Genomic DNA, 15,503 nt, shown 5'->3' on the forward strand with positions numbered 1-15,503 from the left:
TGCGTGTGTGTGTGTGTGTGTGTGTGGGGGGGGGGGCGTATTATAGCGGAGCTGGGCAGGGAGTGCAGCAGGATTTATCCAAGTTTCCTTCGACTTCTGTTTTTAACCTCAGTAGCAACTGTCAAGTTTACACTGAAGGCAGAATGGCACTAGAAAAACTTAAAAAGGAAGAAACCTTCGCTATGAGGAAGAAGTTGATCGGGTATGTATAATTAAGTATGTTGGTATTCTCTTCTTTTAAGCTTCCGGTGTGTTGACACGTCTTTTTTTTATACGCACACAGGCAATCGTGCAAACTGTTTTATTCCGAGGACCCTGTGAAGATACTCAGAGCCAGGGGGCAATATCTGTTCGACGAAAACGGCAAACGGTATTTGGATTGCATCAGTAACGTCCACCATGGTAAGCTGTTTATTATTCAGTTCATAGTACACTTTTTATAATCAACTAATAAAACACTGTCATGACGAGCTCCTGCCACCTAGTGGCAACAGCTTTTCATTAGTGGATTCTGTTTTCTACAGTGGGTCATTGTCATCCCAGCGTTACAAAGGCTGCAGCAGCACAAATGGAGCTCCTGAACACCAACACCAGATTCCTGCATGACAACGTGGTCCTGTATGCAGATCGCCTGGCCTCCACCCTGCCAGACAAACTGTGTGTTTTCTATTTTGTCAACTCTGGGTGAGTTGCTTTGTTTTACACCACTGCAACCCACATGGAAGTTCTCCAGAAGGAGCAACCGTGTGACTTCGTATCTGGTTTGTGTCACAGTTCAGAGGCCAATGACCTTGCCTTACGTTTGGCACAGCAGTACACCCAGCATCGAGACGTCATTGTGCTGGATCAGTAAGTGTCCCGTTCTGGTACAGCAGGAGTACCCTCCGGCTACACCGTGCTTGTAAATTACAACAAATTCTCCCTCTGTGCCAGTGCATACCATGGGCATCTAATGTCCCTCATCGACATTAGTCCTTACAAGTTCCGGAAACTCGCAGGACAGAAAAAATGGGTTCATGTGGTTTGTAAATTTAAGCTGCCATATTCACACCAACTCCTGGATAGCAGTTACCTGCTGCTTATTTGAAAGAATGTGTTTTAATTTCACAGGCACCCTTACCGGACACCTACCGTGGCACCTACAGAGAAGATCATCCCAACCCGGGCCAAGCCTACGCTGATAAAGTGAAAGACCTGATAGACGAAGTGCAGGGGAAAGGCCGCAAGGCATGGTTATCCCTGCTGCTGTCAGAAAACTTACTATCAGGCATACTAAAAGAGAAATGTAACAAATCAAACTTTTTTCCCATAGATCTGTGCATTCTTCGCTGAATCCTTGCCCAGCGTTGGAGGACAAATCATTCTACCTCAGGGATACTCTGCAAAAGTTGCAGAGTTGGGATTCACCTTTTTACTTGTTTTTTCAATTTGTCCAGCCTTATGCACACAGCATTGTCATGGTGCATCGCTCTCTCCGCAGGTACGTCCGTGCTGCTGGCGGCGTCTTTGTGGCAGATGAGGTGCAGACTGGTTTTGGACGTGTGGGGAGTCACTTTTGGGCTTTTCAGCTTCAGGGAGATTTCTGTCCTGACATTGTCACGATGGGCAAACCAATGGGCAACGGGCATCCCCTGGCATGTGTGGCAACTACTGCAGAGATAGCAGGAGCTTTCACAGCCAATGGCGTGGAGTACTTTAATACGGTAACTACTGTGCACATTTTTATTTGGAGGATTTGCTCACCCGTATAGTAAATATTGAAATTAATCGAATAATGACACATTTATACATTAAAAAGTGTGAGGTGAGTAACACAAAATATGAACTGGACTAATGTGGAATTAGGTTTAACTTTGTTAACTGAAAGGGATTCAGTCACTCTTCAATGTGTTGCGATTATACAACCAGTGTTGTTGCTGTATGTTTTCTTAACCATCCTCGTGCAGTTCGGAGGGAATCCAGTGTCCTGTGCAATCGGCCTGGCGGTCCTTGATGTGATCGAGGAGGAGGACCTCAGAGGAAACGCCACCAGAGTGGGCGCACATCTAAAAGATTTGTTGACCAACCTACAAACGCGGCATGAAATCATTGGAGATGTTCGGTAAGGATGCTGTGAGCAGTGCTTCCAAAGTGAAGCAAGTCAGAATAATACTAAACATATTCAGTTCTGGGTTCAATGACAAGAGTCACTTTAAATCAGCCAAACAAATAAATTAATATCAGCAGTCTACTGTCGTTACGTACATTATTTACAGGCCTCTTTCACCCCATTGAAACGTCCCCACAGATGTTTAGATTGATTAAACCCCTTTCATGACATATGTATAGCTTAATTCTCATTTTCTACTGTTTTGGTCAGACAACTTTTAGTAAGATAATTATGCTAGTTGTCTATTCGATTCTTGATCTCAGCAAAACTCCCAGAAATGAATTACTTTTGTCTGGGGTATGATCAAAAACACATGTAAGGATAGGTATGCAATGCTTTGCCAATTGGCCAGTACTTCTCAGAAAAACAAACCAAAAAAAAAAGTATTTTGAAGGCATATTTAGCAGAGGGCTTCATCTTATGAAACATTGATATATCATTTGTGAAATATTCCTAATCAGCTCATACTTTACCATGTTTATATGATCAGTACTCTGAAATTCTAATTATTTTTTACATTACCTTGTAAAACTGTTGGCTGCACATTTTTACTAGACATGTGCACATTGTCCTAATATTAATAAAGCTCCACTATTATCTCACATTTGTCCTCGAATTCAGAGGAGTTGGGCTGTTTGTGGGAATCGAGCTGGTCACAGACAGAGAGAAGAGAACTCCGGCTACCAAAACAGCAGCGTGGGTGGTAAAAAGGTGCGGACCAATATTGAGCTTCCCTTCCTTCCGATACATATGGAATACGTGCTCACGTTTATGTCCCCCTAAACTTAGGCTGAAGATGGACCATCAGATCTGTGTCAGTACTGACGGCCCCTGGGAAAGTGTCCTGAAGTTTAAGCCTCCGATGTGTTTCAGCTCGGAGGATGCGGAGCTGGTGGTGCAGTGTATCGACCGCATACTTACAGGTTCGCTGCATTAACTCAAGTTATGTAGTCGATACACAAAATCCTGTTGCGTTCTGTGTAACACACTGAACTTGTTGATCTCAACCGTTCCTATATTGAGCGTGAACAGACTATTCCGGGTTGCTTGTTTTCACAGACATGACAGCCAATGATCTCAGACTGGAAAAGGAAGACATCTAAGGTTTGTTAAACCTGTAGAAAACCTTTAATTGCATCAGACATTGTCAGGTGGTCACATTCATCAAGTTCAGAGGTAGAGATATGAGATATCCTTGAGGCTCCAGCAGATCAAACAAGTTCACTCCACTCAGCAGAACGTGTCGTCTCTCTCCAGCCGGTATTGATCACAGAGGATTCCTTCCTTTGTTTATTAAATGGGTCATAGCTATGGTTTCTCTTCATCTCATCTATCTTGATTTAATTTAGGGACAAAGTGGGGACAGTGAGTTTTAGATAATAGTCCTGAAACACCCTGAAAGTTAAATGTTATTATATCTGCCCACCCCCCCCAGATGTGTGCCAGATTAAATCAAGTTGGAAGATCCAGCAACTCTCTCGGATGACAACGGGCCAATTGGGTGGAAACAATTCAACTGATGCCAACTACAGCACAGTCTCTTGTGAAATCACACACTAAAATGTTAATTAACCCTCACAGTTGTACCAAAGACCGAATAAACTGTTTACATGTTTGACCTCATCTTTTTTTTCCTTTTAACCCACCAACAGCAAACACTCATGTAACCTGCCTCCCCTTAATACTGATTGGCTCTGTAATGTTGAGACACATTATGGTGGAGTTAATCACTTACCGGACCACATTCTTTTAACTCCTGGACACAATCATTAAAATGACCTCAAGTATTGCAGTTTCACATCTAGTGGGGTGGGTATTAACACTCAGCCAGTTATCCTGCAGGCAGTGAAGCCTTCGCCCACAGCTTCCCAAAGAGGCATCCGTAGAGATGTTAACATTACTTGATGACAAAACAAGCAAGCCATTTAACAGTACAAAACATTTAACATTATCTTTACAAATAATAACAAAAAGATCCATTTGTAATATAAACCAAAAGTTTATTTCTACCAATTTGCCCAAGACACTAGAGGAATGAGTTTCCAGTGAGAGAGGGGGTACCCTCTTACATTAACAGGCTTGCGTTCAGTTGAATTACACTAGTAAAGCCACTTAAAATTGCAGACAAGATGGGGGAAGAATTTCCTTAAAAGCCAAAAAGAAACAAAACAAACAAACAAACAAACAAACAAACAAAAAAAATGAAACAAAAAAATGCTGGTTGTCTTCGTCTACGAGGCCATCTGCAAACATTCATTTGACACGCTTACAAAGAACCTTTGATTAGTTTAAATCCCTTATTTACCTCACCCCACATCTGAAGCCATGCAACTCGCATCCAACACTCAGCATGGGAGAAAATAACTAAAGATCTAGAAACACCAAAAGGAGAAAAAAAAAAAAAAAGAAAAAAAAAAAGCTAAATCGTTTTATTTATGAGCTTTAAAAGCTCTTGCTTCTGCTCAAAAATCCAGTAGACATGTAAAAATACAACCATACAATACATTAGATTCAAAAAGGTACCAAAAAGTACAGTAAAAATAACACTTCCATCACTGGAAATGTAAATGGACACAAAACAATATAAAATAAAAAGTGGAAAAGTGACATTTGCTTCCCCAGTTCCTCACTTGATCTGTACAAATGGAGCATGAGTCCAAATTTCTGCCAACTCCAAAGGAAAAGCCAGAGCCCATGTTCGCTGTGGTCAGACCATGGATCTCTTTTTCTTATTTACTTTAGACCTTAAGAGAAAAACACGGTGCTTAACGTTACTGAGAATAAACCAAACGTGGCATGCAGTTACACACAGACAAGACAGGTGCATGAATGAGTTTGACACGTCAGTGAATGGACAGACACACTTTGAGGGCGGAGGGGGGGGAGGGGGAGGAGGGGAAGGGGGGGGAAGGAGGAACACGACCGCTAGCTAGCACACCTAGCACCCCAGTGAAAGGTGAAACGACCCTTATTTCTGTTCTCAACCACCACCAACTCGATCCTTACTGATCAAGTAAGTCTTAGCAAAGATGCATCTTAAGATGGCTGACAGGTGGAATGAATCCATCTCGAATGGTCACAGACCCCACAACACGACCTACCCTAACCCCACCACAATGCTTGAATGGATTTAGAGTAGATGAAAGATTGTTGGGGTCAAAAGGCACTAATGGTTACAGCTATGTTCTCATACTACCACGGATGATGCAAAAATGCATACCTGCGCTATGTGTGATCAGTATGGCTTGTAGCTAGTCTGGTGGCCTCCACGTCTTGGAGTTTTCCCATAGCTTGTATTGCCCTGGTCTGGAGGACAAGAGAAAAAGGGACTGAGTTCTTCTGTACAACAAGGAGGACCAAGAAAATAAAGTTTCGCTCATTTCTTTTCTTTTTTTTTTTTTTTTATATCTTTCCCTGGGGGCACTTATCGCTTACTGTAATCGTAGCCACCCCCATAGCCGTAATAACCAGCAGAGTAGTCATAGTTGCCATAGCCGCCATATCCGTATCCGCCTTGCTGTCCATAACCATAGTTCTGGTTGTATCCCTGGTTCCAGTAGTTGTTGTAGCCTTGATTCCAGTTCTGGCCCTGGCCTAGAAACAACAGGCGAGAGCTTCGTCATATACCTCCAGCAGACCAGATGCACACATTTAAAGCCGTTATTGAGCGCAGATTCTGCCGGCATACACAAACACACAAAGTAATCACCTCCACGGCCCCTACCGCGTCCTGCATATCCACGGGCACCATACTGCTGCTGCAGGTAGACCTCTTTGGGCTGGGCTATTTTAATCTCACACTGTAATGATACACAAAACGCACACATTAAAGTGTGAAACATGATTCAAACGCATTTCGGCCAAAATCCAATCTGTGCTCAGCATTTACCTTGCTCCCACCAACATTATGGTACTTCTTTTCCATAACCTTCTTGACAGGAGCTTCGTCTTTATACGTGATGAATACGAACCCCCTCCTCTTCTCCGTCTTTGGATCCTGTGGGAGCTCGATGGTCTCAATCTACCAAAGAGGAAAGCGCAAAGCGGTCAACATTTCACACTCAATAGCCTCTTGGGTAACCGGTCAGTTTGTTGAAGGCAGTACCTCTCCATAAGTCGCAAAATACTCCTGAATGACTTCCTTCGAAGTGTCAGGGTTAAGGCCTCCGACAAAGATTTTCTTCACGGGATCCTTCTTCATGGCCATAGCTTTCTTAGGGTCAATCTGTCTGCCATCTAGCCTGTGCTCCTTCTGCTCAAGAACCTGGTTTGGGAAACGGACATCAGGAAGAATGGAATTCACCAATCTTTGGAAAGACGGCGGACCGCCGAACCTCAAAAACGCCACTCCCCACTTACCTTGTCTACGCTGGCAGCATCTTTGAAGAGAATGAAGCCGAAGCCTCTTGACCGGCCCGTCTGCTGGTCCATCTTAATGGTGCAGTCCGTCACCTCGCCAAATTTAGAGAAGTAATCTTTGAGATCCTTCTTGCTGGTGTCCCAGCTGAGACCACCGACGAACATTTTCCTGAAGCACAGAGAGCGAGAGGAAGAGACATTTTGAGCGGCCCAGGCAGCAGCTCTCCTACAGGCTTCATATTGTGGAGGTGGGGGTGGCGCCCGGCAGGGGTAGGGGGGGGGGTAAATATACACTATGTACACACTGTTCCCGAACATCTGTTGACCCAGTGGCATAGGGGGCAGCCTGCAGCCGCGAGAGCCTCGAGATTCTTTAAACACGATAAACTGAAAACCTCGACACAAGAGCACCACCTCCCTCTCGCTCATTTTCTCTCCCCCCCACCACCACCACCGTTTCTCCTCCTTTCATAAACCAAAACGCGTTACATTTAATCCCCGCTGGAGCGCCCATCCCCCCCCCCTCTCTCTCTCTCTCTCTCTCTCCCTCCCTCCGCCATGCACATGGCGCCAACAAAAGGCCGGTTGAAACAAAGAGAACACGGCAAACCGGCAGCTCCGATCGTGGTTTCCATTCCGGTGTGGTCGTGTGCACTCACCCCGCGTCCTCCTCGCCTTTGCTGGCGTCGATCTGTCCGCCCTCGGTGCCGCCGTTCTGCGAGTCTCCGTCGGCGTCGGCGTCGGCGTCAGCGTCGGGCCCCGCGCCCTCTCCCTCTCCCTCTCCCTCTCCCTCCGCTTCTCCCTCCCCGCACTCGTTGATGGCGCTGCCGTCGTTCCCCTCGTCGGCGAGGCCGGCTCCGTTATAGTCATCGTCGGCTTCGTGGCCGTTTTCCGACGTTTCCATGTACTGTTGCTCAGCCTCAGACATTTTCGAACGATTAGACCTGATGCAACATAAGAGGAGAAAGAAAGAAAGAGAGAGAGAAAAAAAAAGAATAATAAAACACCCGAGTCACCCGAGTCGTGAAATCACCGGTGGTTATATAAGCGATCATACATGCTTCGCCATTTACGCCATGCCAATACGTGCTTTTCCCACCATTTTGCCCCGGCACGATCCATACATTAGCGGCAGCCGCCGCTGCCCAGTGCCGGGAAATGGCAACCGGGTATCGTTTACTAGAACAGCCGCGGCAAGCCAGCGACATGTTGAAGTACATGTCTACCCAACGGAGGAGATTACGAATGTTTGTGGCCATGTGGTGGCCGCTGATAAACCAAACCCGGGGAGAGCGACTGGAATCCGCTCGTTACGTAATTGTAAAGCGTTCACATCGCCGTACGGGCCTTGCAATTTCACGATCACACACTTTTCTCTCCCACCCCCCTCCCCTCCCCCCCTTTCAAATCCACACCCAGACGAACAGCTGCGGAGATAAAGAACCTACAAGAATCGGGCTACTTACGTGACAATCTAACGGGGGGAAAAAACCAGAATAAGGAAGTACAAAAAAAAACCTGCTTACTGGTCACACACAACCGGAGAGCTCTCTTCAAGATGGATTCTCCCACAGCACCACAACTCGTGGTTGGTTTTCTAGAACCGGCGGAAAAAAACGACGATTCTGCAGAGGAGCCACCTGATTGGTCCGCTGCTGCTGTCAATCAAAGTCTCCACCAATCGAGTGTCCACCGCTTCTCTCTTTTTTTTTTTTTCATTGATGAGGTCCACGCCCTCAAAGGACAGGAAGGAACTCGGAGTACTCGTTTCGCCCCTGCGTGAGTGTGTGTGTGTGTGTGTGTGTACACACTCATATGGATGGACACACTGGACATATTCAACGCAACAGGACTGCATTCTATGAGGATGTTTGAAAGGTGGAATAATATTAATAATAACAGTTTTATTTATATATTTTTATTTTTTATTTTTTTTACAGGGGTTGCCAAGTCATTCCAACTTGCAGTTTTTGCATTGGACACCCTCCTGCAGCAACTGGGAATCAAACCCACACCTTCCACACTCACTTAATAATAAAAATCGCAATATATTTTTCCTTTTGTTTTTGTAAATCAGAGAATTCAAACAGTTGTAGAATGAGATAAATTGATCTCTGAGTGCCATTAGAAGAATATGAAAGAATAAAAAGTGCAAATAACATATACAGTACATTGAGTATGAAAAATAATATGAAGCAGTTTTTTCAGGCCAGGGAATAAAAGTAAATAAGTAGAAAAGTTGGTGACAGAAAAACATAGTGCAAAGTTTTCTTTCAAAGACATTCACTGGGCTTCAGTGGAAGCTTGGCTGATAAAAAAAAATCAATTCTTTAACCCAGTCCTAAACCATGAGCAGCCCCAGGATGACCTTCAAGTCACACGTTGTGTCGTAAACAGGTGGAGAGGTAAATCAAAAGCACATCCACTCATTTTCCCATAAAAGAACAGAGATGAGATCCACCCATCCATCCATGCATGTTTTATCTTTTTTTTTTTTTTTTTTTTTTTACTGCAATTCAAGGTTGGAGTGTGCTGGAGCCAATCTGAGCTGATCATGGGTGAAGACAGGGTATAAGCTGGACAACCACATTCACATAAGGGCAGTTCCAGAGACATCATGTATTAAATGTATGTTTTTGGACTATAGGAAGAAATGAAAGAAGAAAAAAAAAAGCCACATGAACATGTAACACATGTAATATGTTACACAAAGCACAAAGACATATGATTGGCACAGTAAAAGCTTTTTTTTTTATTGTATACTAGTAAGAACTGAACAGATATTTTTTAATTACAATTGTGATAATAATAAAAACAACTTGGTGCTGTTTGGGCTCCACTTTGTCCTCATGCTGTTTATCTATTCCTTTTCCTTCCCATATTCCTGTATTTTAGGATGATTGGGATTGTTTTGGACCAACCAGTCAGCAAGCCAAATCTGTTGAAGGCATAAGTACCATTACAAATAACACCAGTATTAAACGGTAAGTCATGAGTGCCTAATGAACAGTGTTAGATATATTGAGGATGGGCACCTACACAGGGATTGAGTGGCTTCTCCTTGCAGAGCTCTGTGAGTCCTCGGAGCAGAATCAGGTTCACACACCTTCCCAGGTATTCTTCCGGTGCCTCACTTGAAGGAAAAGGCTCAATTACAGCTGTGGGGAGAAAGCATTTGAAATTCTAAGTAGTCAAGACAATTTCTCTCTATGGCAATATGTGCATGTGTGAGAAGGACTTACAGCGCGGGAACATGAATTTAATCTCTCTCACGGCCGCATCAAGTGACTTACTGCCATGAACGGCATTTTCCAGGTCTGATGAACCATATTTTGCTCTAAGGCTGAGGAAGAGCAGAACGTATTCATATACGTCTGTGTAGAAGCTGTCAGTGTGCAGAACTGTAAGTGCTCATCACATAAGATGCAATCTTTTACCCCATGTTATAGCAAAACTATTTGCTCAAATGGCCTGACTAAGTAATGCAAATCGCAAAATCTAAGAAACACAGAATCCAAACCAACCATGACATGCGACTTACACACAATCTGAAACTGACTGGGAGTACTCAGCACCGAATTACACCATGAACACACGACACTGACCCTTCTGGATGAGTTTCTCTGGCTTTGGCGATGTTAGCAGGTCCGATGATGGAGTTCCAGTGGGCAATGGCGTTGTTGCGAGCCAGCGTCATGGCGACGATGGGGCCAGAGCTCATGAAGGCGGTCAAGCTGGGGAAGAAGAGCTGGCCGTACTGGTCTGCATATAAATCACTGCATTGCTCAGGACTGAGCTGCAGCTCTCGCCTCTACAACGGAAATTACATTACATGTTTCAGTGGAACGTGTTGAGGGAGCGAACACGGTCTCTTTCCTTTGTATCTATTGGTATAAACAAATTTATGCACAAAACGTAAGAAGATCAGATGAAAATATTTGATAAAGTTTTGATGCATCACTCAGCCACACTTCTCATCCCATACATGCATGTTCTTTACAACTGTAGCACCATCTGACCAATTTCCATTACTTTTTCATTTGCATTATTTTTGTGTTTTTAATCACATATTGATAGATATTGTTATCAGGCCACACAATGCTCTCGGGTCGAACTCTCACATCATAGGAAGCATACTTCATGTTCAAGTCTGTACTTGGGAGGGGGGGGGCTCATTTGTGTGGATTTTGCAGCTTCTCTCCATCTGTGTATGAGTTTCTTGCTTCAGTCCAAAAACATATTTGGGTTTATTGCTGAATTACAAATTGTACATATGTGTGAATGTTAGTCTTTGTGATTGTCTGTCTGAGTTTACCCTGAGGTGGACTAGTGAAATGTCCATCACAGAAGAGATGGATGGTACTATTATTTAAGTTTATTTAACCTGGCAATGTGGTTGTTAGTGGTGAATATATTGATGTTTAGGCATCATCTGTCTGTCAGGCAGCTGTGCATATTGGTATAAAAGCTGGTGCTATTTTTTGTGTATTTTATCATAAAACTGAATCTAATAAAAGTATTTTTGTGTGTGTGTATGCAAAATACAAATAAATATTGTGTGTGGCTGACTTTGAATTTCGTGTCGGATCAATAAAGTAGTCATCTTGGTGTCACCCTTCAGCTGTGGCCGGGGATCGTAAGAAATGTTCCACGAGACGGTGTTTGGCCGTGGCCATGGTTACCTGTTGTAGTTCTGTGTTTCCGTTGTTTACTGCGCTGGTTATTTTTTTTTTGCCGTTCGAATGTCGTTGCTGGGTTTATTTAGTTGGACTTTCGTGTTCACTTTGTGGCACCGTGGCTTGTGGGTGATGAGATCACTCTGTGACGGTTATCGCAGTTAACCGCCGTACCGACAGCGTCATGAATCCAGTCTATCTGATGAATATATTACTTGTTGAACGCAGATGATTCAATGGAAATTGATGCGCAAGAAAGAAAGGATACTTTTGATTCTCTACAAATAAAGCTCCACATTTCCGATGTCGCCATAACTGATCGCTATTTTTCTTGAATATTACTTCGCCCAATGAACTGAGAAACACGTTGCTCCTCAGCCAATAAGAGCAATTCATTCGGAGGAAGTCTGCAATCACCATTTCACCAACCTGCAGAATAGTGAAGCCCGACTTGATGACTACGTCCTCGATGTCTTCAGCTTTGTGAAAGGCATCTGGTTTGATGATGGCCAGAGTCCTTTCTACATAAATCCCCGGAGTCTGATCCATGCTGAGGAGACGCTGGTGTCAAGTCCCCGCTTTAGAAAACACCGTCAAGCAAGCATTACCGCAAGGGGAAACAGATTTCAAAATAAAAGTAACATGCCAGTGAATGAGAGCTCTTAAGTTGGTTAATAAAACACAACTACTACTAATAGTAATAAAAATAACCTAATTGATGAATGTATTAACTATTATTAAATTACTATCAAAATTTCATGCAAATCAGGAGTGTACTTTTTGTGAAAAGTTGGCAAAATACATACAAATCAATAAATACACAACCTTCTCTGTCAACTGCATCTGTCGACCAACTTTTTGTGGCCAAGGTAGTTAAAGAGGAATTGCCCATCACTTTAGTATGTCAAGCCTGGCACACCCAGCTGGTTTTCTGCCGTGGTCATAAACTAACCCCCCCCATGTCTTTTATGTAGATAAATCATCAGTCCACTCTTTTTTTAAATGCCAAAAACATTTTTCCTTGATTTAAATCAAATTGCTCCATTAGAACGTGATTAAATTGTTGTTCCATTGTCATGCAATAACAAATTGTCATTTAATAATTTAAAATATTTTCTGGCTTAATATTAAAGCATAAACATGTTTCCCCAAATTTTAAAGGCCATACATGTGAGTTTTATGAAGCTTGTTCTCATTTCACAACAAGTTTAATAAAGATTTGCATAAAATAATATTGAGATCAAGAGGGCACACGGTCTTTTCAAAACTGTCTTTTATTTAAAGTCGTCTCTAAGAGTGGCTCTTATCGAGTTCCAATGGTGACTTGCCACACTCTGATCAGGTTGTCAGTGTAGCCGGCGAACAGGGTCTGAAAAAGAAATGAACACCCGTTACTGATAATCTGCTATTGAAACCTGAGATCCATCATTGGGGTTGCAAGCCCCTCATCATTGCAGGACTGTCACCAGTGGACATCAGAGATTAAAAATGAAAGGTTGTAATCATCGGGGTGTAAAGCTCAGACAATCGCCATCTGTGGCAAGTGTTCTGTACCTGTCCATCGGCAGACCATGCCAGAGAAGTACACTGTGGAGGCTCAGCCTTGCTGTTTGTGCTGATCACTTCCTGTCTCAGCTCATCAACAATGATCTTGCCCTCCAGATCCTAGATGGTAAAAACAAAACACTTGTTGCAGTTATAGTAGTAAGGAATTAATGACAAAATTAAACACATTAGTTTATAAGATAAAGCTCAGAAACAGCCTCTGTTATCATCATGAAATACAGACTGGCAAATTTGTTTTCCATCACTGCAGTGTTAGTTCTCATACAATTTAATGCACCGTGGTGGAATCTTACCCAGATCTTGATGCTGGGTCCGGTAGCGGCACAAAGCCAGTAGCGGTTGGGGCTGAAGCAAAGGGCATTGATGGTGTCACCACTGTCCAGGGTGTAGAGGTGTTTGCCCTCATTCAGATCCCACAGCATAGCCTGACCATCCTGAAAAGAGGAGAAACAATGGCATCAATCATTCCCATGATTAATAGAATACTGGCCCCCTCTGAGGAGTTCAAGAAACACTTGCCTTCCCTCCAGAGGCACACAGAGAGCCATCAGGAGACACAGTCACGTTGTTCAGGAAGCCAGTATGACCAATATGGTTGGTCTTCAGCTTGCAGTTGGCCAGGTTCCACACCTAGCAGCAAACGTCATGTTACCTTTATGTTTGCATGAATAATGTCATTAAACTGTACGGATTGTGGCCATCAAACACAAAACTCAAGGAAGCCACAGAATACAGGCGAGTTGGTCAAAGTTCAATCATAAGAGGAACCACAGAGTTATAAACTACACACCTTGACCATCTTGTCACAGCCACAGGACACAATGATGGGGTTGCTGCTGTTGGGGGAGAAGCGAACGCAAGACACCCAATCACTATGGCTCTCCTCCTGCAAATAAAAGAGGCAAAAGGTTACGTTAAGCAAATATTACTGGCAGAGGATGGTTGGAAAAAAGTTCAACATGAATCCTAAACAGACGACTTTCAATTCAACACAATTGATTTAATTGATCACTTGACCATAAAGTCAAATCACAACCAACCGTTCAATAAGTAAAGCAGCATTTTCACTGATTACTTGTTGTATTGACAAACGTCAACGCAATTCAAAAGGTGGCTTAAGATGTGTGGCCTCGCACTAGACCTACTTTGCAGCTCCTTCTCACAAAGCTTTGGCGCTCACCTGGATGGTGTACTTGCAGACTCCCAGGGTGTTCCACAGCTTGATGGTCCTGTCCCGGGAGCCAGACACAATCTGGCGGTTGTCAGCGGAGAAGGCCACGCTCAAAACGTCCTTGGTGTGTCCAACAAACTGGCGGGTGGTTGTGCCACTGAGAAAATACAAACATTTACCTAAAATAAGCAAAACTGCCTCATACTTTTACAGGGGATGCAGAGGGTGAAACACACGAGAGAGCAGGGACACAAGTTGTACTCCAAAGGAGTTCTACCAGCAGCTCAGGTAAATTGGACTGGAGATTTTGCCCTTAAAATGACAACATATGTGGATGATTCTATTCAAAGGGACACTACTGTACATAGGCAGGTTAAGCCAATGTACTTTTCCCCCATGACACTATGCCAAACTAGGATTTAAGCAAAAGAAATGAATGACGCATTGCATGAAGAGATGTCCAATGGCTTACTTGGACAAATCCCACAGGCGGAGGGTCCCGTCCCAGGAGCCAGACAGGGCAAACTGTCCATCAGAGGAGATGACAACATCACTTATAAAGTGTGAGTGTCCCTTCAGACTGCGCTGGGGGATGCCATAGTTGGTTTCATCACGGGTCAGCTTCCACATGATGATGCTATGGTCTGGGAAAACAAACAGATCGGTTGAGTTTCAACTTGAGAGCTGAAGTACACGTTACATTCAAGGAAGACATGTGTGGCTAGTTTCGGTTAGCGCAGTTTTCTATCAAATTTAGATGTTAAGCAGGTTTGGTTTACGATTACTTGAAGTCAAGTGACCCAGAATGCGCACATTGAGCCTTTATTTTTCCGTAGCCTGGGAGGAAATACGTGTCAGTGAAGCGGCTAACAGGTTAGCTTCCTATGCTAACCTGCGGCTCATTAGAACGGGCTCACTGCGCGTGAAAACCTCCCCAGAATCATCACATTTAATAAACGGCCGTTTTCTCCACCTGAATTCACTCACACGGTGGTTTAAGTTTTCGGCGTGGTGCCGGGCAGCGGCTGCTTCGCAGCCAGCATTAGGCCGTGCGATAAGGCCGTATGGCGGATCCGGCGGCGGAAGCCTCACCTCGGGACGCGGACAGAATCATGTCGGGGTACTGGGGCGTCGTGGCGATCTGGGTGACCCATCCATTGTGGCCCTTCAGGGTCCCCCTCACTGTCATCTGCTCGGTCATTTTGGAGCGGTTCGGTGGTGCCTTCTTCAAGGATGGATTTGGATTTTGTACAGGTCCGAAAAGACCTAAGTCCTCATCGCATCCAGGCACAGAGGAAAAGGAAGTCCAGACCCGGATACAAAAACTTTGAAGGGGTGAGGGAGGCCGCACGGCATTCTGGGAAATGTGGGCAAAACGCGATAGGTGGAAAAAAAACCATTGACATAAACACTCTTGATTACATTTGATTTGATACAGAAAATGAAAAAGAATAAACTACTTTTGATGTGTGTATTTGCTTTCAATTACTTCTTATTATTACTGAAAATATTTAAAAAATTGTTTTATTTATATGATATGCAAAGCAATTTACGCTTTTCTTCTTAAAGCTGCAGCCAGAGT

At 43.8% G+C, this 15,503-nt stretch overlaps 4 protein-coding genes across 5 annotated transcripts; 1 reads left to right on the forward strand and 3 right to left on the reverse strand.

The window, feature by feature from the left end:
• Positions 1–52: 52 nt before the first annotated feature.
• phykpl (5-phosphohydroxy-L-lysine phospho-lyase) lies at positions 53–3,979 on the forward strand. Its single transcript, XM_080502737.1, has 13 exons — positions 53–202; positions 284–402; positions 525–684; positions 775–849; positions 934–1,021; positions 1,111–1,227; positions 1,313–1,395; positions 1,481–1,703; positions 1,947–2,101; positions 2,771–2,860; positions 2,939–3,072; positions 3,209–3,253; positions 3,585–3,979. The coding sequence occupies exons 1-12, from the start codon at positions 144–146 to the stop codon at positions 3,250–3,252; spliced, it is 1,347 nt and encodes a 448-aa protein (XP_080358863.1). The 5' UTR covers positions 53–143; the 3' UTR covers position 3,253; positions 3,585–3,979.
• Positions 3,980–4,128: 149 nt separating this feature from the next.
• hnrnpaba (heterogeneous nuclear ribonucleoprotein A/Ba) lies at positions 4,129–7,709 on the reverse strand. Of its 2 annotated transcripts, XM_080502738.1 has the most exons (9): positions 7,608–7,709; positions 7,168–7,452; positions 6,509–6,677; positions 6,255–6,413; positions 6,039–6,170; positions 5,859–5,949; positions 5,585–5,743; positions 5,370–5,455; positions 4,129–4,893 (listed from the first exon to the last, which is right to left on the reverse strand). In XM_080502738.1, exons 1-8 carry the CDS (start codon positions 7,628–7,630, stop codon positions 5,385–5,387), a joined length of 1,089 nt encoding a protein of 362 aa, XP_080358864.1. In that variant the 5' UTR covers positions 7,631–7,709; the 3' UTR covers positions 4,129–4,893; positions 5,370–5,384. The 2 variants fall into 2 exon arrangements, with proteins under 2 accessions (XP_080358864.1, XP_080358865.1); XM_080502739.1 differs by lacking the exon at positions 7,608–7,709 and having other exon boundaries at positions 7,168–7,451.
• A 1,645-nt stretch (positions 7,710–9,354) lies between these two features.
• nme5 (NME/NM23 family member 5) lies at positions 9,355–11,743 on the reverse strand. Its single transcript, XM_080502314.1, has 5 exons — positions 11,614–11,743; positions 10,114–10,319; positions 9,751–9,851; positions 9,548–9,666; positions 9,355–9,446 (listed from the first exon to the last, which is right to left on the reverse strand). The coding sequence occupies exons 1-5, from the start codon at positions 11,731–11,733 to the stop codon at positions 9,369–9,371; spliced, it is 624 nt and encodes a 207-aa protein (XP_080358440.1). The 5' UTR covers positions 11,734–11,743; the 3' UTR covers positions 9,355–9,368.
• Positions 11,744–12,439: 696 nt separating this feature from the next.
• On the reverse strand, positions 12,440–15,225 carry rack1 (receptor for activated C kinase 1). Its single transcript, XM_080502572.1, has 8 exons — positions 15,014–15,225; positions 14,394–14,565; positions 13,931–14,078; positions 13,541–13,636; positions 13,270–13,380; positions 13,044–13,184; positions 12,739–12,849; positions 12,440–12,553 (listed from the first exon to the last, which is right to left on the reverse strand). Exons 1-8 carry the CDS (start codon positions 15,120–15,122, stop codon positions 12,488–12,490), a joined length of 954 nt encoding a protein of 317 aa, XP_080358698.1. The 5' UTR covers positions 15,123–15,225; the 3' UTR covers positions 12,440–12,487.
• Between the last annotated feature and the right edge of the window lie 278 nt (positions 15,226–15,503).

Source organism: Blennius ocellaris (assembly GCF_963422515.1).
Source record: "Blennius ocellaris genome assembly, chromosome: 9".
In the NCBI taxonomy this organism is placed as follows: Eukaryota; Metazoa; Chordata; class Actinopteri; order Blenniiformes; family Blenniidae; genus Blennius; species Blennius ocellaris.